The sequence below is a fragment of the Centrocercus urophasianus genome, unplaced genomic scaffold (genome assembly GCF_019232065.1).
Source record: "Centrocercus urophasianus isolate 14NV4802_14NV808 unplaced genomic scaffold, USGS_Curo_1.0 seq_16, whole genome shotgun sequence".
NCBI lineage: Eukaryota > Metazoa > Chordata > Aves > Galliformes > Phasianidae > Centrocercus > Centrocercus urophasianus.
The window spans coordinates 32,056,225-32,079,229 of record NW_024884711.1 but is presented as its reverse complement, the minus strand read 5'-3'; the positions used below and the strand labels follow the sequence as shown (position 1 = coordinate 32,079,229).

General features: G+C 41.8%; 1 protein-coding gene across 3 annotated transcripts; it reads right to left on the bottom strand.

The window, feature by feature from the left end:
- Window positions 1–392: 392 nt before the first annotated feature.
- PDSS1 (decaprenyl diphosphate synthase subunit 1) lies at window positions 393–22,950 on the bottom strand. 3 transcript variants are annotated; one of them, XM_042816646.1, is made up of 11 exons: window positions 22,825–22,950; window positions 22,103–22,167; window positions 21,057–21,180; window positions 20,568–20,698; window positions 12,172–12,313; window positions 11,295–11,406; window positions 11,097–11,206; window positions 4,548–4,628; window positions 4,292–4,405; window positions 1,587–1,667; window positions 393–870 (listed from the first exon to the last, which is right to left on the bottom strand). In XM_042816646.1, the coding sequence occupies exons 1-11, from the start codon at window positions 22,948–22,950 to the stop codon at window positions 730–732; spliced, it is 1,227 nt and encodes a 408-aa protein (XP_042672580.1). In that variant the 3' UTR covers window positions 393–729. The 3 variants fall into 3 exon arrangements, with proteins under 3 accessions (XP_042672580.1, XP_042672581.1, XP_042672582.1); XM_042816647.1 differs by lacking the exons at window positions 21,057–21,180; window positions 22,103–22,167; window positions 22,825–22,950 and adding an exon at window positions 13,787–13,883 and having other exon boundaries at window positions 20,568–20,655; XM_042816648.1 differs by lacking the exons at window positions 21,057–21,180; window positions 22,103–22,167; window positions 22,825–22,950 and adding an exon at window positions 13,787–13,880 and having other exon boundaries at window positions 20,568–20,655.
- Between the last annotated feature and the right edge of the window lie 55 nt (window positions 22,951–23,005).

Genomic DNA, 23,005 nt, shown 5'->3' with positions numbered 1-23,005 from the left:
TCAAAGCAGTCTTCTAAGGAGAGGGCATTGGATATTCTGTGTAAATGAGTGATGGAAGATGATGGAGTTGAAGCTTTGACTGGCTGTTGAATCATTCATTGTACCGTGGGTTTGAAATACCAAACCTTCTACTTTCCCAACTGCTAGCAAGTAACAACCAATAACATACCTGTATTTCATTATGAATTGGAAACTAGTTACATATACAACCTATTCAAGTCTACATACAATCTGTTATTATCATCTCTTCCCCTTTATACAATTCCAGATACTTCTGTAATTTAACAGCCAGGAAAGCATTCAAACCACCTGTGTTTCCACAGGTGTTCAACAGATAGCAACATGTATGCTGTGTTTATTGTTGTGAACAAATGAAATTTGAGCAACTTCAATTTTCATACACTGATTTATATTTATTTTCATTGTGGCCTTTGTGCATCAACATGTAAACATCTTCCCCTGCCCCACAATTAATAGCCCCCACTAAAACAATTGTACAGCACGATCTGATTTGCTCTGAACCGTATGGCTTCCTACAATAAAACACTTCCATTTTTATTTTTATGGAAAAAAAAAGTAGAGCTCCCCCACCCCCCCAGAAAAAAAAAACAAAAAACAGAAGTTTCTTAAAAAAATAATTTTTGGTAGCCTGTGTTGGAAGCAAATAACTTGAAGGAAATGTAGGCACAGTCTGGTAAGTAGCTGCCAGAACGAGTGGAAGGAGTTCTCTCACTTGTCTCGCATGAGTACCATTTCTGTCAGTTGAATGAGGGCTTCTCTTTCAGGGGATGGGCGCAGTTTGCTGATCTCTCTCGTAGCTTCGTGGCAGTAGCGCTGGGCGAGGTAGGTTGTTTGCTGCACACCGTCACTCTTGTGTAGGATAAAAATGGAACACAGTGGATAACCGAGCAGCCCCTTCCTGTCTTTTGCCCCTTATTGTTACAGTGGCAGTTTTAAAGGTTTTAAGTCTCCTGAACGCTAAGTTATATGTTGAAGGAGTGAGGATCCACTGAATCTTCCCCAAAGCTTTAAAACACCAAAACTTATCAGCACTAAACTTAATTGTGCTCATAAAACAACACTTGTATCGGTAACATATTATTCAGTAGGACTAGAAACTAATTGCTTAACTCCTCTCCTGCCCAAAATAGAAGCATAAAAAAGCCCCATGCTGTGCTGACTAGCTATGTATTAATTCTGCACAATTATTTACTCTTTTCACATCAGTCAGCTAAAACGGGAGCGAGCACTTCAGTTGCAATCATTAGTTGCTGCTTACATCAGTCATTGGACACAGCAACTCTTCAGCTGAAGGAACTGAGTTAATGCACGAGCTTTTCATTTTTATTAGAGAGATTTGATGCTTTTTGAGGATTAAATAAAAGCCAACAATCTATTCAACCCAGTAATTCACATTTCTGTTAAAACACTGTGCCAGTACAGCAGCTCGGAGTACCAGCATGGTACCAACACACACCTCACATGCTTCTCAACATCCATTCAAATAATGCAACTCTGCTGTTCTGCTTTAGACAAAATGAAATTCAGACTGACTTCAGGGAGGAAATGTCTGACACCGTTCCTACCTGCAACACGTACTTCCGAGCACGTTCGACATCTCCTGGCTTACTGAATCGTCTCATTATCATGGCATTCATTTCTGGAAACTAAGCACAAAGCAAGAAGTTTTGTACTGCTTGTGAGTAGTTCTCCACGCAGCAGCTGGCTGTGCTAAGGTGGAAAAGAAATGAAGTACAGCTGCCATTCCCTACTGTTGCAGTCCCTACAGATTTACTGCAGCACACTCACTCACACAGTTACCTGCTTTCCTTGCACACCCGTGGTTATGAAACCACAGATCTATGCACTCCTTGTTAGGGAACAAGCGTGATATCCCTCACTGTTGTGACACTTCTCTGTTACTCAGAGGCACTCATTGTGGAAGATACATTTAAAAGTTCATTGGTGACTCACAGCCGACTTTCTCTAGATTCCAGCTTTCTTTCCACGTAATGACAAGTTAATTGCAATGTTCACATTATTCATATTTACAATGATATAGGATTCACACGCATTCATTTTTTATACCTAAGCTTCAAAGAATATAAAAATTCCCACCTGAAATGAAAAGCTATTTTTAGCAGTTACATAGATGTAAAGAGTAGTTTATGAGCATCTGACAAGACTGGCTGTAATAAAAATAAACCCTCCTTCTTCAGCTGTACCACTTAAAGAGTAACTCGAGAAGTAATGTACAGCAGTGCATTTCTTAAAAAAAGAAAGAAATAAATAACTTTTCATGGTGTGAACAGGTCTTATGTTGAGCTTGAACGTGTTTGTATTAAGGTCACTCAGTACTGCAGTGCAAAAAACTGCATCTCAGCAGAGGATAGAGGACAAGAAGAAAAGGCCGTCAGTTGAGAGCTGGACAACATTCACAGAAGTGTGGTTGTTGGCAAGACAATGTGAGGACTGCCAGATAAATTAAAGGGTGTGCAGGACAGCAGTAACATTCATTCCAAGAGGAGACAGCCTATAAGTAACAATTGCATTTTGGACTGTCTTCAAGTCCTCGCTCACGACTTTTCATTTTCAGATAAAAAGAGATGAAACTGCTTTCACTAGTGGCACAGATAAGCATTTAGCTCCAGATTTCTTTTTAGCACTTATACTTTGTTTATATATCACTTAAGTCTGTAGTGCTGTTCTTTCAGTTTCTTGAAAACAGCAGGAAAAGTTCAGCAAGGCCTCCCGCTTAGTGAGGAAATCTTTGCAAGACGATCAAGTTACCTTTCAATGCAAGGACTTACACTTGTCATCTACCAGATACAATGAGAAGTGTTTACAAGTGACCTATGACGATCGAGTCAGACTTCAAAATGAAGCAGATAGGTTTTTTTGTATTTCCATATTTTTTATAAAACACAAGAAATCAAATGATAAGTGAGCCTGAAAAAGACAAACAGCAAATCCAAGCAAATTCATAAAATAATAATTTTAACTTAAACATTGTGATAGTCAACACCCAAAAGATGGTCAGTCACCCTTTCTCTGCCAAGTCCTCATCAGTGTCTTTGTATTACATCCTTGCTTCTCCATACAAGTAGATAAAAAACCCCATCACACAACTGCACCCTCTTTCTGTACCTGTCTCTCACTGTCCATTTAGACAACTTGCTGCTAACAAGATCCTGCTGCTCACCAACAAATTCTGCAATAAAATTCAAGAACAAGTCTGCATGCCCCCCAGACACACCTATGGGGAAGAACTGAACACATGGAGGAGGTTGTTCTCAGCGTGCATCAGTCTGCACTCCCAAGTGGTTGATACTCCTCCCTTTCCTGTCTATTCTGAGATGCATGTCCTTGTAAATGCCCAAAGGATGAAGAAGCAAACACATGCATACATTCCAGCCTCCTCCTGGACTCTTTTGTTAAGAAAGAGGGGACAGTAAATGTTAGAAAGCTGTATTTTTAAAATAAATTATTTAAAATTTTTCCCATCTCAAGCTCTGAGCAGTTCCACTGAGAGAAAGAACACAGCCCAGAGCTCTGTCTGGAACTAGTTGTGCCACCTAGCATATCATGAAGCTTGGAAGGAAGGACTGCTTTCTAAGTCCCAAATCTTTCCTCAGGCAAAGCAGAAACCTGAGCAAGGTGCATTACACCAGGCTTTCTCCCTTCTATGGATTACTACCAATTTTGATGCTGCTAGTATTTCTGCTTCCTTTTTACTCCTCTAAATCATTCTCATGCCACTAAAAATCCTGACCAATTTTAAACTTATTGTTGTACTCCTTTCACTTATCCAAACTACTTTTACATTTACCTCCAGCAGCACAACTGTAAAGAAGGGAAAGCTTCCCATGTTTTCAACTGTGCTCCAGATTAGATACAAAGCCTAGAACTTGGCAAAAAGGTTACGTAGGCAGCCTGGGGAGAACATGGTGTCTGAGGAAAGAACATAAGGCAAGCAGCCAGTGTGCAGAAAATCTCCCGGAATACCTGCACCTTTGCAAAGTCTGGGCATTGAGGGCAGCAAAAGACTAATGCTTCTCTTGATGCAAGGGGCCTAACGGCAAGAGTAACTGAGGAGGAAGGTGTCAATCTCACAACACATGCACATGCACTCAAATTCCAGCTGATACTGAATGCACTGATTGTTCACATGTGCCCAGGCTGTGTTCATCACTTACACTGAAGAAGTGATGCATGTGAGCTGGATCTCTGTGTGGCTGTGAAGAGCCACGTACACATTTGGTTTGGGGTAAATGTGTTTCTTTTAACTTACCTGTCGACAAGCAAACAAGACAGGGCCTGTGGCTAACCCAAGCTTGAGATCTGCTGCTGCTGGTTTCCCAAGATGGTCAGCACATGATGTAAAATCCAGCACATCATCTATTAGCTGCAAGGAGATAACGACGATTAGCTTAGGGCATTTTTTTAATTCTTGTTAAAATTACATTTATAGCATTAAGACAGCCCACGTCAGTTTCTAAGGCAGTTGGGAAAAGTTAAGATTCCCCTTATTTCAACAAAAGCACTACCTGAAAAGCAATGCCAACGTTTTTTCCATACTGGTATGCGATCTCGTGAACTTTGGGATCGGGGCAGCCTAGAATTGAAACCTGAAAAGAAAAACAAAACAAGTGAATAGAAAGATTCAGCCAGGAGCCGCTTCTGGCCTGTGACCAGAAGGTGACACAGCAAGCACCAACAGCGAGAATCCGGGAAGGATTAAGTGCTGACTCAGCAGCACATTCTTGCTTATCTCTTGGATACACACGACAGCCAAGCTTATTAGGAAACAAAGCTGAGGGGCAGTGCACCATTAAGAATATATTCAAGTCTGATAGGAGATTAGGTTTATTAAATATTCATCAGTTAGAAATTATAATGCACGGATGAAGAGAGAAGAAATAAAGATGCATTGCACATGCAGGCTAATAGTCATATCCCAGTCCAGAGACAGATGAATTAAATTTATTACATTTATAAATCAGCCAGGGAATAATTGTAAGTCAGACAATAGATAATTGCACATTGCATGCCTCATAAAAGATCCACAAAATTGGAGGAGTTGCACCCACAGAGGAGGGTCAGTTGAGATAAGGTTATTTTTAAGGGTGATGTTATCTGCCTGAAGCAGAATTGCTCAGAAGACAGCTGATAAGCTTGCAGACAAAGGTATCAAGCGATAAATGGCAAAGAGAAATAAGGTAGAGAATGAAGAAAGCTCACCGAGGTAGACAACGGGATCACAAAACTGAGACAAATACTTTAACTGAGCAGAGACAGAGGAACTGACTACTTGAGAGAGAGCTTTCACTAAATAAATTCCACAAAACTGAAATATAGGACTGAGGAACAATCTGGGAACTCTATTGCCTCCAAGGAAGGGCACTTATGCTTCTGCACTTATCTGTTGACTGCAGAATGAGGTTGGCTATGTTTAAATTGCCTTATTCCTGTCCTCAATGAAGCTATCAGAAATAGGGGACAAAACCCATCCAAGTCTGCTGTGGCTGATGGAAGGGGCGAAGATGCATTTCATTTACTGTGAGACTAAGAATATGCTAGGAAAACCAGGTGACATAAAAATGAGTCAGTAAATTACAAAGACCATCTCTGTAAGGAACACAAAAGGTAGGATCATTAAAAACAAACGGGAAAAAAAAAGAATCCCCAGCAAAAAGCAGGTCGAGGAATAGCTTTGAGGGTGATCATGAAGATGGACGTGAAACAATGTTAGATGCTGAAGGATCAATGTATTACATATACCCTAATGAGTATGATGCAGTGTATACAAAGTTGGAAACTATTTCACGCTTCAGTGCATTTTGTAACTAAGCACCAGAAAATTCCCAGTCATAGCCTTCATGGATGGGTAACAGCAGACCCCCAGGGGTCTCAGCCATTAACATCTCGCTCTTCCCAGTTTTATTTAAGAGGACAGCATAGCAGGGAAATGACACTACCTATGTCTATTCATATGACATAGGCCATTAAAACAGTGAGCTGCAAATATGGGGCACTCAAGCGGGACTTGCTAGAGACTGTCCAGGGAGGACATCTTGCCCTTGTACCCTCCTTCTGAAGCTTTTCTCTTAACTAGCAGTATTTGCCCCTCAAAGCTAACATCATCTGCTGCTCTGCAGTGCCTAGAAAACTTGGTGCTTCTGTAATACAAAGATCAGCAAGGCAGAGGGACTGCATTTACCCCGTGCCAATGAAATCTTTGCATATTACCAAATTTAATGTAAAGAATTAAAATAATTCAGCAGAAGGATATTCAATTGGCAAAATCCTGGTTGATGGCAAAGAGTGAGAGTGGGGACAAACTGGTAGGTGGAGGGAGGAAGGGCTACAGCTAGAGAAGAGCTTCCTCTTCAAGCTGGGAGGTCAGAGCAGAGCTGTCACTGCAGGTGGGCAGTTCTCTGAGAACACTGACATCACCCACACAGGGAATTACGGCACTGCATGTGCGTTTCAAAAACAAAAGCACGAGTTCTTTACATGAGAAAATTCACCACTGCAAAAATGAATTCCTGCATCTTTGCAAGAGAAGACCTTTTTTGTATGCCCTATTTACGTTACAAACAACTCAGAGGACCAAAAAAATAAATCCATCAGATTTAACAGACCTATCGCTACTCTCTTACCATGACCACACCATAAACCTGCAAACACGACTGGGTCCTCCCAGCAGGGCTCCTCCAGGATCCAATTTCTAAAACTGTTCTTGTGGATTATTGCCCCCAAATGGACACTCACTGGGATGCAGGCAGGCTTGTCCCAGTCAGCCTGCTGCTCTGCAAGCAATGGGAGTCAGCCTGAGGCCGTACTGGGATAATAGAAGACATTTACAAATAAAAATCAATATAACAACATAAATATAATTATGTATGCTTAAGTGATAAAGCTGATGCCTTGCAGGTCATCCTATAGCTCCCCTATGTGGGGGTTTGTTGATTAAAAATTTAATCTTGCAAGAATTCAGACTTGTCCTCTAGTAAATTCTGATTTTAAAAAATCCTTCCTTATATCAAGTGGAATAAATTCTTCAGAAAGGTTCTTTGAATTCATTCAACCAGGTCAATCTGCTTGGTATTATTTCAAACACACTTTTTAAGATAGAAAATTGTTTCCAATCTTTTGTGTTACATGACAGCCTGTAAACCAATCTTGCCTCCCTGCTGACTTTTCACATCCATAAAGTATTCTGCCATCACCTCTGGATACATCATGCTCTTCTACCTGCCACGTGAAAATAGAGCAGCTGGGGTTTCGAACACTTGCACGTCTGCACTGGTAACTTGTACCCCAAACAGAAGCACCTGCTGCTGGGAAGAAACACGCTTGTCTAAATGGCACATGAGATGTTTGTTCTCCTTCTCCTAGGCTGGGGGCCATCTTGGAAAGGAAAAAGCTCTGAAATCTTCCCCTTCAGCTGCTCTCCAGCCTTCCTCCACACCCCATCTGAAGCAGTCAGGACCTTCTTGGTTGCAGCTCACCTGGCTCAGTTTCGAGGTGATAGCACCACTCTTCCAGGGGAATTCCAGAATAGTTTGGGTTGAAAGAGACCTCTTAAGATAATTTGGTCCATTCATTTGCTCAAACCAGGGCTTACTACAGTCAGAACAGGTTGCTCAGGGCTGTGTCCAGCTGAGTTCTGACCATCTCCAAGGAAGGAAATCCCATGCCCTGTATGGGCAATGTGTTCCAGCATTTGACCAAACTCACTAAGAATTTTTTCTCAACACCTAATTGAAAATTTTCATGGAAAAGCTCTTCCTTTCACCCTGCATCTCCATCTTCTCCTACACTCTGACACAGCTGGAGACAACATGAGGATTCCCCCTCAGCTTTCTCTACTCCAAGCTGAAGCCAACTCTTGTTGCACTACGTGCTTCAGCCCTCAGCCATCACTGAACTCACCCAGCAATGAGAACCTTGGTCTTGTATGAGTGAGCTCAGCTTGAGTACACTACTGCCAGTGAGGTCTGACATGTGCAGAGCAAAGGAAACCAGCCACATTGCCTTGATGTGCTGGCGATGCAGCCCCTTATGCTTTTAGCCTTCACTGCCACAGGGCCCACTCTCCTCCAGCCTCCTCAAATCCCCATTGATAACTCTTGGGAAGGAGGTTAGGAAGGTCTGCCTACTAGAGGAAGACATCTACCCAGCAGCTCTGCATGCAGCAGACAACTTTTGACCACAGTTTGCATTTTCATACATTTAATATGTCCTCAAGTAAAAGTTATCTGTCTCAGTATCTGCAGTGTATTTATGATAATCTTTCTCACAGTAAACAGATTATGAAGAAGAAAATCCCACAGGAACTACTGCAAGGAAATTTATTAGCTGACCATCTGATGCCACTGATGCTATGATGCTACGTTACTGTAGTCAGCGTGCTTAGTTTGAGGATGGGGCAGAGATCCATTTTGCTGGTGGTGTTTCAGCTTCTAGTATTTCAGAGGTATTATTTTCTTCAGCACCACTTCCATACCCTGGCAGATGTTTTTTTCAGCAGGAGCCCGGTGCATACATGAAACCATGAACTAGTTGAAGTAGATGCAGAGATGATGCTGTTCCTTCCTTCAGTCCCTCAGCCAGACCTCCCACACACAATCATGTCTCATTCCCCGAGGCTGCATGCTCTCCCCTATCAAACAAATCCATCTCTTGTGCAACTTCACACTGATCTTGCAACAAGCATGTTTAAATCCCTGTTTTGAAAGTGTGTTATGCAAAATACAAATAGCTTTACAAGGGTTAGGAATTCATATTAAAGCATGATTAAAAAAAAAAAAAAAAAAAAAGAGAACCTGCTGAATTTATTTTGCCTTCTCCAGGTGACTGATGACAGACAGAAATTCCACTGCAGATTCATTATTAAATTTTGAACCAGTCACCTGCTGTGATTCTCTGAAAAATGCCTTTCAGTAACTAAGCCTTCAGTGACCCTCTGGGCCATCTGCCATCATTTTCTTTTGCAACGTATTACTTTGGCTGCAACTTTGGTTACATTCCCCCATGTAAAACTATGGTAGAAAGAAACCGAGGACTGGGATGGCTCTAATATTTTGAGCATACTGCTCTGTCAATTAAAAACAACAGTAATTGCTATAGTAAAGGACGTTTGATTCGAGTGCTGCGATGCCTTGGAGATGCAGAAGATGTCTGAAGCGTTGAACAGACGAGTGCTGACAGACTAGTGAACACCCTGCTCAGACATCTTACCAGGAATACTCTGCATTCCTCCTACCCAGTGTACAATTCTAAGATGCCTCCTGAACCAGTTTGACGTTCCAGTTAATATTTGTGCTCAGTTATGCACCAAAACTAACCAGTGTCTTTTCCTATCATTAAAAGGATTTGAACTGCATCTGGTGACTCACCCAGTTACAGCTGATGTCCTGTAAATCCATAATCTCCCTCCTTGGTTTTGTCCCAGAAAATAGGATGTGAATACTCTTCATTCCCCAGATGAATTTCCTTTCAAGCTACAATGATGATCCCGGTGATCATCTTCACTGACAGAACTCCCTTCTGATTTATGGTCAAAATCATATGAATGGAGAAGAAAAAAAAAACAAAAACCAAACCAAACCAAACCAAAACAAACCCAAACTTTTCACTGCTAAAAAAACAGCAGAGCTCTCCTAATCCATGAAACAGAGGTAGGCATGCATATACAGATCATGCATACTGTGTCCTGCAAGTGTGATCTCACCTTAAGGAGAAAAGCCTCCTTTGTTTTAATTTATAACATAAATTCTACTACATATAAACATGCAGAAATTCAGCACTGGAACAACTCAGAAGAGTTACTTGAAGAACAGCACTCAAACACGTCCTTCCCATTCACCTGCATCACAGCAACAGTATGGAAGTAAATGCTCAAATCCTTAATTCTTCTGTGAGTTATGAAAAGGAAAACATTCCAAATAATAGATTTGTGAGGAGACCCCCCTCAGTGGGACAGTGATCCTTCTCTCCACGAAGGTTCTATTAGGATGACTGTCAAAGTTCATGTAAAATCTTTGTGGGGGTTTTTTGGGGGTAGCAGAAAATAAATAATGATGCTCCTCACTACTCCAACTCCCACTAACATAAGGGAATTGCAAAGGGAAATTCTTGCCTGGGTCATTCTGTCATCAATACAAGCAATCCAGAAAATTTCAGTTCTCTCCTCTGACCAGAAGAAACTGTATAATGAAAGACAATTTTCCTCCCCACACAATGCGTGTCTCTCATTCTACACGATTTTCTGGATAGAAGCAATTTTCAGCTGCTGTCTGTGGCACAAATACACAAGCGCTCTGAGAACACAGGAAGATTGACACAGGTTTATAATCTAATACCCCCAGAACTCTCTTGCTATGCCACACACCAGCTATAATTGCTTCCATAAAAAAAAAAAGAAAGAAAGAAAGAAAGAAAGAAAAGAATTTCAATATTATATATAACTCCATGGGGATAAGACTAGTGCTCAGCTTCTCCATTTTCTGCACTACGACTAAACAAGTTTTTTGAATAAGGACATCATTTTGAATCAGATCCTTCTGTAGTGAATTATCAGAACTGGCCAACGGGTAAAGTTAGATATAGCAGGGTTCCAGACAAACCAACACGTACGTGCTTGTGTTTTTTGAGAATATAATGTGGAGTATATGCAAGTGCTTGTTTTCTCCCACTGCTGTAATTTAAGGTCCCAGTTTGCATTGACAGGTGGGACCAGATGTCAGAGAAGACTTAAAATCGAATTACAGGATCAGGAATTCTCAACTGACATTAAGAAACATTGCCTGAAACTCGCAGAATTTCATAAATTTGTGGCTGCCACTGTGAACCCTGTTCTGAATATCAATACATCTGTGCATGAATATAAAACAGGAAGAAATGAAAACCAATATTGGAGGCTACCCAGCTGAACTGGGATAAAGCGCACAATATCAGACTCATTCTGGCAGAACATCATCTAAAGGCTTTACTTTGGAGGGTCTCCAGAGAAAGCAAAAATAATCAGGAGTTGAGCTGTGAAGCTTACAGTACGGTATGTTAACGTTAGAAGAGACAGACGTACATACTGCTTTACAACTGTTTGCTATCAGACTCGCCGTCTTCTTAAAAGTCTTCTCGAGGTAGTGAGCAAATCTCTCATTCTCATTTTCCTTGGAACCCAACTGGAGGAATTCACCTGAAATTTCGCACAGATTCAAGTTTTTATTTGTGGGCTTACTGCTGAAGCAAACAAGTCTGAAGATAAAAACAGAAAAAGACCTTACCACGCACCAGATCTTCAATCACCTGAGTTAGAACAGAGACGATAGTAGTGTTTCCAATTCGTGCTAAAGCTAAGGAAGCAGCTGATAGGATGAAATCACCAGCTAGAACTGCCTAAGAGTTAAAAAGAAAAAAAAAAAAAAGGAAAAAGAAAAATCTTTTGTTTTCCTGCAAGCATTAGTACAGATGATACAACTTTGTTATCTTTGGCACACCTTCTCACATCACATCATTTTCCTACATAAAGCATACATTTCTCATTGTAACAGAGAGAAAGCAGAAGACAGCCAAACGTTCCACTTGGAACCATCTCTCAGTTCCTATCTTATACTGCTGGTTAAATTTTTCTGCATAAGTAGTGCTCTCTCTCTGTGCAACATCTGCCTGTGTTTTCATGGTAGGTTTGAAGCATTTCCTTTCTATCTGACTGTTCTGCTGTGACTGTTACACCATGTCAGCTCTGAACTGCCTCGATCAGTTCTGATGTACCAGTAATTATCTTTTTTCCTTACACGTTTTGATTAAGGCCTTCCTTCACTCCGTGAAGAAGCAGCACTCAAAATATCCTCATGCTGACCAGAAAATGTTTTGCATTCATCACTGACACAGTCTAACCTACTGTGTTTCGAATGAGGTACAACTTCAAAAGCAAAAGACACGGGGAAGTTGAAAGCATTAACAGTTACTCCAGAATCACAGCTTCTCTAATGCTTCCAAAAGTTCAGTAACAGAACACCCATTTGTCTTACCTACAATCTGGACACAAGGCTTCACACTTTTTCTGGAATATCGCAAGACTGTGCCCAGAGACAGAAACACAGCAAAGAGCCTGGATGTTTCTGCTCTGCCACAACTAAAATGCAATCCTTCTATCCTCACCTTCCTCTCTCCCCAGATCTGGTTGACTGTCATTTTTCCTCTGCGAGAATTTGCATCATCAATGACATCATCATGAACGAGGCTAGCTGTGTGGATCATCTCTGCAATTATGGCCACGGAGCGCTGGCTTGCTTGCACCTCCCTAAAATGAAAAACAAGATTTGACATTTAATTAAACACATTTTGTGTGCTGCAGTGCGACTACAAGAAATCTCTACTAAAACCACGCAAAAATATATTTTGCTGAAAACAGCTGTTGCAGCTTTTCCATGGTCTGAACCCCATCTTTCAAACCTGAAATTAGGAAGACAAGAGAAAGTAAGATTATGTTAGTACAAGAAGCACAGCACAACGTTTCCATCCTCGTTAGGCCCTTTTCTGTCTTGCTGCATTAACAGCATTGCGAAACTCCTAAGTTACTGACTGTAATCCTGCTAAATCCAGACTGCAATAAATAGCACAGCATTAAGGATGCTTCATTCCAAGAAGACAGAAATCAGGAAAAGGGCAGAGAAAAAGATGCCAAGTAGCTTTGTAGCAGTGTTTAAAGTTTTCCTCATCTCCCTATTGCTCTGCTGCAACACCACAAACTCTCCCAAACTCTACAAACCAGCACGCTGGAGAGAGCAGCAGACAAAGAAAACCTTTATTCTACATCTGAATACATAATTTGCTGATCTTATCCTTTTATCTTATCCGATTATTCTAAGACTTCAGAGGTTCTTCAAAAGCCTGAAGAATTAACCGGAATTATACTGCAATCACTGTAGGGCTGTAAACACAAACTACTAACTTCTAAGGAAATTCAGCCTTTGGGAAGACCTAATACTGATGATTCAACTCTCAGTAGTTCACATTTACTTTATTTTTCAAACTAGGTGAAAAAGACATGGAAGAACATAACAGCAACTACCTAGGGACCACACTGGCACAACGAACACGAAAGACCTGTCCTACCTCAGAAAAAAGCACCATCAACCCTACTGCCGAACTGCTCCTGCCTTGTTTTATTATCTACATCATCTGTGATCTCATAAAAAGCTGCATGCAGGATCTCAGAAATGCTACCCCTATCAGCCTTGCCCTATAGCCCTAACAATCCCACATGGATGAGAAAAGAATAGAACAGGTAACATTACTTCTGATATATAAACACCTTACTTCTAGTATATAATTAGCAGAGCAAATAACACTATTTTCAAGCAGAACAGAATAAGCAGTGAGAAAAAAGAACTGAGATAAAGCAGAAGTTAACCATTTCAGCTCAATTGAATGAAATCTAAAATTTTGCACTGCCTAGTCTATTAAAATCTAGTGATTAATCACAAAATGAAAGAACATATTGCAGTCTGCTGACATAACACAGTGTTCTGACACCTACCTCTATGCAGAGCTATGCATTGCTGTCAGTGGGAGTTCTACATCCTGAACAATAGCAGGATGTGTGGCTCACAGGCTGTGAAAATGTAGCTTTTGAATAACACAAAAATAAGAGCTGGAAACCTTCATAGCTGTTTGATGGTAAGTTTCACTGTGGACTAGTAATTTAGCCAAGTGCTAGTTCAGTCTAAGCAGTTTTCAAGAAAATACGTTGTTACTAAGTAGGAGAACTTACCTTCAAACAACTGTAAAGGTCTCCAGCCTCTTTCATGCACAGGTCTCCTTTTGGGGACTCCCTTTTTCATTAATATGACAGCAGACTGGACTTCCTGCTGGGAAGTAGCAGTAAAGGGCAACACTCACAGACACGCCAATATTTTCAGTAGTATGAATGCAGCACAAGCACAGACATTTCAAAAACAGGTTTTGAAAATTCTGTTTTACAGTGCAGCTCATTTCTGACAATGACCAAAAATGGCAGGGTTAAAGTGTCTGGCTTCATATAAGTTATATCACATGTTATAAATCAACCTGGAGGCTTTTTATAAAGCTGCTATTTCCGGAAGTTCTCCAGCAAGGTTCTTCCCACCTGTGGCCAGAAATTTTGCAGTAGCTCCCTACAAACACTTGTAAGAAAAAAATTGGAATCAGAGCATGCCTACTTTAGGGAAAACACAAAAGAAATGGGATCTTCCTTTTTCCCTGTCATTTTTCATTCAACTCCGCCTGCAAAACAAAAGCAAAAAGTGCCGGTAGTAACTCAGGTCAGCAGGTAACTGGATCACCACGAGTCCACTGAGTGCAGTGATGCCATTTTTAGGTCATTCTCAGAATAAAGGCACCCCAAGGTGTACATTACAAGTATATTCTGTGCAACTAGAACTTCATCTTTTAGAAATGAATATAATGCACATGTGAGTCCTTGATCACATTCTACTTTTCAACAGGATCTCCTGCTTGATTCTGCAGCAATCATTTATAGGCACACAGTACCACAGGGAACCAGAACTTGTTTCAAACGCACTGAAGAAGACCAAGGTTGAACTTACAGGTGAGCAAAACTTCTGCCTCCAAACCAACACAACATTAACAGCTGCAACAAGGTGCTTTGCTATGTGTATGCCAGTAGGTAAATACTGCCAGTTAAAAGGCCAGAAACTTGCAACAGAACTTGCAAAATTTCTGCTGAACAATCACACTCCTCAAAGTACATTTCTGCTGTTAAGTTCATGTGGCTAAAAGAAAGTAATGCTTCAGAAACACAGCCTATGACACACAAGGACACTACAAACTAATGGAAGCATAGAGAAGGGATGTGTTAATTAGGAACAAACTACAGAACTACTGAGAAACAGCAAACAGTAGAGGCATCTGACAATGAAGAAGGAAAGCAAAGAGGGCTAGGGTTGCTGGCAGATCCCCATATGATAGGAAATATTCAGTCCAGTTTGGCTATGACATTATATGTAAGTATTTCTCTACCATTTTGATATATTTATTTCCCTTTTTTTCCTCCCTAAACATTTTTGTGCTCACTATTTTCTCCGTCAAGATGCCTCTGTACTTCTTTGGCCTTCTTTCTGTTTGTCTCTCATTTCAGTTGCAGAAATAGACAAAAATTCCTATATACAAACACCCTTGGAGAATATATCTTACATAGAAACCAAGGACCCATCAGGTTAAGTGATAATTCTGTGAAATTCTGCACACAGGTGTCATGTGAAGAAACATCAGGGGATGTGTGAAACTGAGGGTTTGCATGACTTCAATTTCAACTCTTTACACTAATTTTCATTCTCACACAAAGATAAGTTGCTGTCACTAAACAAACAAACAAAAAACCACCCAAAAAATGAAGACTCAGAGCTGGACTTTTGACAATTGAATATTCAAGGGGAAGAGAAAAATAAACCATACTAGCACAAAACAGCCTGAATGCTTTGGATGGCTATTTTTTGACAACATTTTGGATCGTTATGGCCTTGTACAACAGTCATTCTCTTTACAATGACTAAAACAAAGCAACCCTATGTAGAATGCCAGCTAACCTGCTAGGGGCATTCTATATAGCTAACCTTCTCAAATCTAAACTCAAAAGATCATATCACTTAATCAGTAAGCAGAGCTATCTGGGTATCTGTCTCCATTCCCTAAGAAATTTCATCCATTCTCATGGAGCTCTGTGAAGACAGAGACATCACTGTGAACTGCTTCAAAAGATCAGGACTCATTTCCTTATGAACTTGTGTCCTGTTATTTTAATAACCAAGCAGGGAAGAGTAGTACCTTTTCAAGTAGTACCATAGGAAAGGAAAACAAAGCAAAAACAACCTAGAAAAGCAACAAAAAACAACTGAAGAACCAGCAAAAGCATGGTGGATCCAGAAAACTGTAGGACAGCTGAGAAGGGCAGCATGGTCTGGGTTGTAGAAAACGGTGCTACCTCAGACTGGCATCCAGTCACTAGCAGGGCTCCATTTTAGGGTCAGTTCTCTTTTATGTCTCTTTAATTTGGATGTAGAATTAGAGGGTGTTTTGAGTAAGTTTGCTGATGATACTAAACTGGGAGGAGCTGTTGACTTCACTGAGGGTGAAAATGCCTTGCAGGCCTCTAGGCAAATGAGAGAGCTGGGCAATCACCAGCGACACCAAGTTTAACAAGAGCAAGTGTTGGATTCTGCACCTGAAAAGGGGCAACTCTGGCTATTACATACAGATTGAGGGATGTGGCACTGGAGAGCAGTGTCACTGAAGGAGACCTGGGGGGTCTTGGTTGACAGCAAGTTGAACACGAGCCAACAGTGTGCCCAGTCAGCCAGAAAGGCCAGGCCTGATGCACCAGGTGGTGTATCAAGCGCAGCATGGCCACTGGGCGAGGGAAGAGACTGAACTGCTCTGCAATGCACTGGTGTGGCCTCAGCTTGAGCAACATACAGCTTTGGGCAGCACAGTATGAAAAGGACATAAAACTATCAGTGTGTCCAAAGAAGAGCTACAAAGATGGTGAAAGGTCTGGAGGACAGGATGTGTGAGGAGCAGCTGAGGTGCCTGGCTGTGCTCAGCCCAGAGCAGAGGAGCTGAGGGGAGGCCTGATGGCGGCTGCAGCTCCTCACAGGGAGCGGAGGGCAGCGCTGAGCTCTGCTCTGTGTGACAGCGACAGGGCTGAGGGAACGGCATGGAGCTGTGTGAGGGGAGGGCAGCTGGGCTCAGGGAATGGTTCTGCACCAGAGGGTGTTCAGGCTTGGAACAGGCTGCACAGGGCTGTGGGCATGGCACCAAGCTGCTGTAATTCAAGAAGCATCTGGACAAAGCTCTCAAGAAATGTGGTCTGATTTTTTGTGGCGCTGTGTGGAGCCAGGACTTGATAGGCCCTTATGAGTCCTTTCCAACTCAGCATATTCTATGATTCTAAGACAAAACAAATTCAACAGCAGTCATACAAGCCTCTGAGGCGGAATTTTATATATATATAAACTTAAACATAAAAGATAGGAAATGGGCTCACCCCACAAGTCTATCGATGCTCTGTCCAGTATCTGATTACATGTGTGGGAACCAAAGTAAAACAAGTCTGGGAAAAGAATCAATACTAACTGAGCAAAAAGCATGATAAAATGCTTCCAGAGAAATGACAAGTTGAAAGAGGAGAAACATCTCAAAAGAACAAAAAAAAACCAAAACAAAAAGAAACAACCGAACAAAAAACCACCAACCCAAAAACAAGCAACAAGAGAGGCAGAATGGAAAGCAAGAGCTGTTTTTCCCCATCTCAGATCTACAACAGAGTAGCAGAGTAGCAAAAATGCAGTTTGTTTCTCTACGCATACATTTTCCCTCATGAACAGTAAAAAGATGGAAGAACAATTTGTCAACCGGAAGCAGTAATTCTGTAAGAAGCAACAATAATGAAATTACTGTCAGTGTGAGCTGGAAGTACACATATAGATGAAACAGGTGTTAACACACAGCCTGCCTCAAGAAACTTAAAAGCAAAGAGAAGAAAATGCATATGAAAATTCATTAACCCACATACCAAGTAGGTATGCAAAATATGAGAGTGTATTCTTTCACATGGCCTACCCAACCCTCAAAAGATGGTGGACATCATGCAGCAGCCAAAAGGCTTGCAGAAACATATATGAATTTCAGTTACAATTACAGTCTTTAAGAAAAGCGTCATGAAGCAAAGAGAAAGATAAATACTCTGGGATTTCATTCTCTTCTTTTATTGAAACCTTTCTGCTCTCCCTACTCAGATTTTCATTCTAAAAAAAAAAAAACAAAACCAAAAAAAAACAAAAAAACAAGAATAAAGAAAAAACTAAACATGACAGACATGACAGAGATGGTGACTCGGCCTCTTCTCATAAAAGGTACACTTAAATTAATGAGACTTTTAATCATCAAGCATAGTTTGGAGGTGCTGACAAAAACTGAGAGCTGTACAAAAGCTGTCAAATGACACAGGTATCTACAAAGCAGTGTCAGTGCTGAGGGTTGGCTACTGGACTTAGTAATATGTAGCATTCAGAGTCTGAGATCACACTTTCTCACCGGCACAGGGCAGATGTCAAAGTGGTCCTGACTGTTTAAAGACAGCATAACGCATGGACAAATGTATATGCATGAGCACATACATGTTAAAAGGCAGCAAATACCATTATATGCTTCCTTACATCAAGTCTGGACTTCTTGGTATTGCCTGTACACTACATAATTTTATTGATAAGCTTCTCATACAACACATTAGAATGAGATAGAACTATCTTTTCTATTATTCTGACCAGATGGCTGTTCCAAAAACTCACTGTTCCAATTGTTAAAACTCTCCTAAATTTCCATCCTGAACACATTTACTCTTATCAATACTGTACATTGTTTTAAACAGCTTTCTTCCTGCAGACAGCAAGTCCTTCACTCACCCTGATTCTCCTTCCAGTCCATCCCTCTTTCTTTAAACACAGGAAACTGATGATTTCACAAAGCACTGTACAGTTATATCGCTCTTCCTTAGCTGAGCTGGCTATTTTGTGATCGATGCACACGAGGATCACTTCAAGGTTTTTCACAGAGGTGTCTGCAAATCTCACTGAGGTTACTCCATAATGGGACACTTGTGAGCCTTCAAGCTCAAACAGAAATTTTTGTTTCATTGTTCTACCTTTCATTCCACCACAGATGGCAAGTCATCAAGAATGACTGTCATCAGAAAGTGCCATTGCCACACTCATGGCAAGAGCACTTGTAAAAATATTAAGCAAATCAGTGCTGTGGGAAAGGATGTCTCTGAGGACTTTCAGTAATATTATTTCTTCTTTTTATGTCTTTATCACTGTCTCAGAGTGGTACTGTACAGAAAACTGAATTAAGCTGAAGTGAGGTTCATTGGTCCAAGACAAACTGCCACACGCAGGACAGGATATTGCCTATTAGGTTTTTCTTTCCCCTTAGAAATTATGTTCACATAGGAAGGGAGAAAATTTCACTGTTATACAGGGAAAGGTGCCATATCAAGCCACAAAATATATGCTGTGCTCGAAGGTATAAAAATCAAATAATTCAACAAGGCACTAAGTTATCACTAAGGAGATGATGGTGCAGCAGCTGGGAAATCCCTTGAGATCAATAAATTAGTCAAGACACTTCTGGCTAGGGACCAAAAATGTCATACTTGAAATTCTATGAGGGCAGACTGGAAACATAACTGGAATGCAGAGAGCACTTCAGCCAACATTTTTACCACAAAACACAAAAAAAACTGACAGGAATATGTGGAAATAAGTATCTGCTGTCAGGCAGAGCAAGGAGTGATGTTCTACTCTGTCAAAACTCTCAAATTGAAAATCATGAGGATAACAGCAGAATCTTTGAATAAAGAACCTGACATTAAAGCATACAAATCTGCTTCCAGAGCTGTAGCACCTCTGACTGTCCCAATGTCTCACAGCATCAAATACAATTATGCCACCTGCTTGATGGCTTTTCTGTGTAATAACAAACACACATTATGAAAGTCCCTTCTTACAACAAAGTTCTCATCTGTTCAAGAGTTTAACAGCTACAAAAATGGTTACAACTGAAAAACAGTTAACAGTTTCCATGAGTGTTACAGATTCTAACAAATCATTTATGAAAGAAGCTACAATTTGCTTAAAAGCCTCACCAGAATTTGACCACATTGTTTTCCATCACCAGTTACAACTGAGGTACACCCCACAATTTCTCATCTTGAAGCATATAATAAAACCAGTAGTCCACTTTGCACTGCTAAATTCAAAAATACATCTTCAAAATGGAATTTAAACTCAGGCTTTATTAAGGTACATTTTTTTTTTTGAGGAAATAGCGTGGCCAGCAGGAGCAGGGAGGTGATCATCCCCCTCTACTCAGCACTGGTGAGGCCACACCTCGAGTACTGTATTCAGTTTGGGGCCCCTCACTACAAGAAAGACATTGAGGCCCTGGAATGTGTCCAGAGAAGGGCAACAAAACTGGTGAGGGGTCTGGAGCACAAACCTTATGAGGAGCGGCTGAGGGAGCTGGGATTGTTCAGTCTGGAGAAGAGGAGGCTCAGGGGAGACCTTATTGCAATCTACAACTCCTGAAGGGAGGTTGTGGTGTGAAAGGGTCTGGCCTCTTCTCCCAGGCAAATAGTAGGACCCAAGGAAATGGCAAGAAGTTATACCAGAAGAGGTTTAGGTTGGATATAAGGAAGAACTTTTTCTCTCAGAGGGTGGTCAGGCACTGGAATGGCTGCCCAGGGAGGTGGTGGAGTCGCCGTCCCTGGCAGTGTTCAAGAGGCGCCTGGATGAGGAGCTACGAGAGATGGTTTAGTAGCTTGTGGCACTGATACGAATGGGAGGGTGGTTGGACTAGATGATCTTGCAGGTCATTTCCAACCTTGTGATTCTGTGATTTTATTTCTATAAAGTTACTTGACATATTTTTGGGGAAATGCAGGAACGATGCATTTCAAGTATGATGTAAGTCCATATACTCAAGAGCAACTGACTCACCTGGAATTGCTATGGTGAATGTTGCAAGCCCTTGCCATTAGCACCACGATCATTGGTCGAAAGGCCTTTCCTTTCCCATCAAAGTAATATTCACACATTTCCTTAAGTTCAGCAGTAGATACAAGTAACTCCTACAGAAAAGATGACACCAGCATTAAAGTCACAAAGCCAATCTTACAGTTCAAGTAGTATGCACATAAAAGGTTATTGCCCTTTTCATTCCACCCAATGTAAGCTGACGTCATTTTTACTTTTCATTGTAATCTGAAATATAATTGATGATTCAAGCACTGTATGTCAGGATAAAACAAAAATTGCATTCTAGTTCTATACAGTATGTCAAAATGCTCTCTTTACTTCCAGATAAGTTTACAAACAGCTTTTCATAAACATGAAGAACAGTCCCTAAGTAACTACCCTCCACAACAACAGTTGCAATTAAAGTCAGAATCGTTACGATATCCCAGAACAGTCACCAAAACTCCTTACCTTTTTAATATCCTCATAGAGATTCTTCAAGTCTTTTCTGCCAAGTTGAAAAGGGTCTTGGTATTTTTCATCACTAACTGTCTTACTGCAGCTGCACATGTGGGCTGTACTTGTATGATAAAACCTGGTGACAGGGTTTTTCAAAAGATAAATATTGTTAAAAGCCAACTTCCCTTGGTTCTACAAATAGAAGCCGTTCAAAGCACACCTTCCACCTTCCTCCTTCCTTTTCCTCTCTCCCCTCTCCCCCCCTTCCCCCCCCCCAAAAAAAAATAGTGAAATAGCTAAAAGATAAACACAAGGCATCAAAATACTCATTTTAACTAACTACTGAGGAATAAGGACAGCAAAGCTGCTTGTTGATGATTGTAGACTTCTAGGAGCTAGCAAAGTGCAGCATTTGGAAACCAATAATCACCATATTCCCCAAGCACTCATGCACTTAACAGATTACACAAGTCTCCTGAGTACCAAACTACACTGCTCTCAGCTTATTCCTTTGGAACACACTGTATGGTACTGTAGTGCACAATTGTAGATGAAGCCTTCATCTTCTAGCAACACAATTGTTCTGCCAATTTCTTCCCACTCCTAGACAAATGTTCCTGGCTTGGATTTGAAAGTTTCCCTTTACACACCCAACTACATGAGATGGCCTAACCTAAGTTATACATTAAATCAGTACTTCCAGTTAGTATCATGATCCCATGCATCGATAAGGGTCAAAGTTCTACCTGCATACATCAAGGTGCATTATACCTGGGTCTCATTATTTCTTTATATTCCCTGGAGCTGAAGGCTATGGTTCTTAGTGTGCCTCATTTTTCAAAATGAATTTCATGATTTGAAATGAGCTTTGCCCACTGCCCTCCTGAATGGAAGATTCAGACTCTAACCCAACACCACAACGGTGGTCTACGTGGAATTATCCAATGTTCTGTAGCAAATAACCTTACTTTCAGTCTATGCTTATGGCTCACGGTGACTGCACAGGTCAGCCAGTAACTACGTCTTTTCCCATCAAGGAACAAGGGCCTCCAACTTACCGCCAAGATATACTACACAGTTTTGGAAATGACCATACTGGGCTTCTTTGGGGAAAGTGACACATCTGTGCAAAGAAAAACCAAGGTTAATTTCAAAAACAGAATTTAAAACGGATGGAAAACATCTGATTACAAAAGCAAGCGTTCAGCACCTCCCCATTTCTTTTCTGAACAGCTCAGCAGCAAAGGCAGCCTCTTAATCCCCCTCTGAATCACGTGAAGCGCCGCTGCCCCTGCGTCCATGAGATGCCGACTTACAGACTTCTGCTCAGGCGCAGTGAACTTTCTCCCCTTGCAGGAGCAGCCAGCAAAGCGATCAGCGCACTTCCAGCGAGCAGTGCTTGCTCTTGCACTCACGGAAGTGCAGTTTTCAAACGTTCCCCGTGTTACAGATAAATCCAGACCGCACCGCTCGCGCAGAAAGGGACAGGAGCTTTCTGTAAAACGCCGCACTAACTGAAGAACGTACGCTCTGTTTTCCCCTGAAGCCGTTTTAATTCGGCTGTGATTTACACCTACACCCTGCGGACGCCAAGAACGTAACCCCAAAGCCGACAACGTCCTCAGAGACCCTTCAGCAGGCTCGGACCCCCGGGCCCCACACCCGTCACACCGCCCGGAGCACGCGGAGCCGCCCTGCCGCCACGCCCGGCTCGGCGCCGCTTCCTGGGCCCCGCCGCCCCATTCATCGCCGGTGACCTCCAGGCGCCCGCCGCACTCACCGCGGCGCGCAGGGCGGGCGGCGGTCCGCGCGGGCCGGGACCCGGCGGGAGGAGAGGCGGCGCGGGGTCGAGCGGCGGTGCCCGGCAGCAGGAAGCGCCGCACCGCCACCACAAGCGCAAGGCCATGCCGTCCCCGGCAGCGCCGGCACCGCCGTCCTCACCGCCGCGACCCGGAGGCGGA

Excerpts from the sequence above, each read along its gene's own strand:
- PDSS1 (XM_042816646.1), bottom strand. The coding sequence starts at position 22,950 with ATGGCCTTGCGCTTGTGGTGGCGGTGCGGCGCTTCCTGCTGCCGGGCA. Across the intron at positions 11,407-12,171 it reads AGATCTGGGGAGAGAGGAAG|GCAGTTCTAGCTGGTGATTT; the intron begins GTGAGGATAGAA and ends TTTAACTCTTAG. Across the intron at positions 11,207-11,294 it reads GATTGAAGATCTGGTGCGTG|GTGAATTCCTCCAGTTGGGT; the intron begins GTAAGGTCTTTT and ends GCGAAATTTCAG.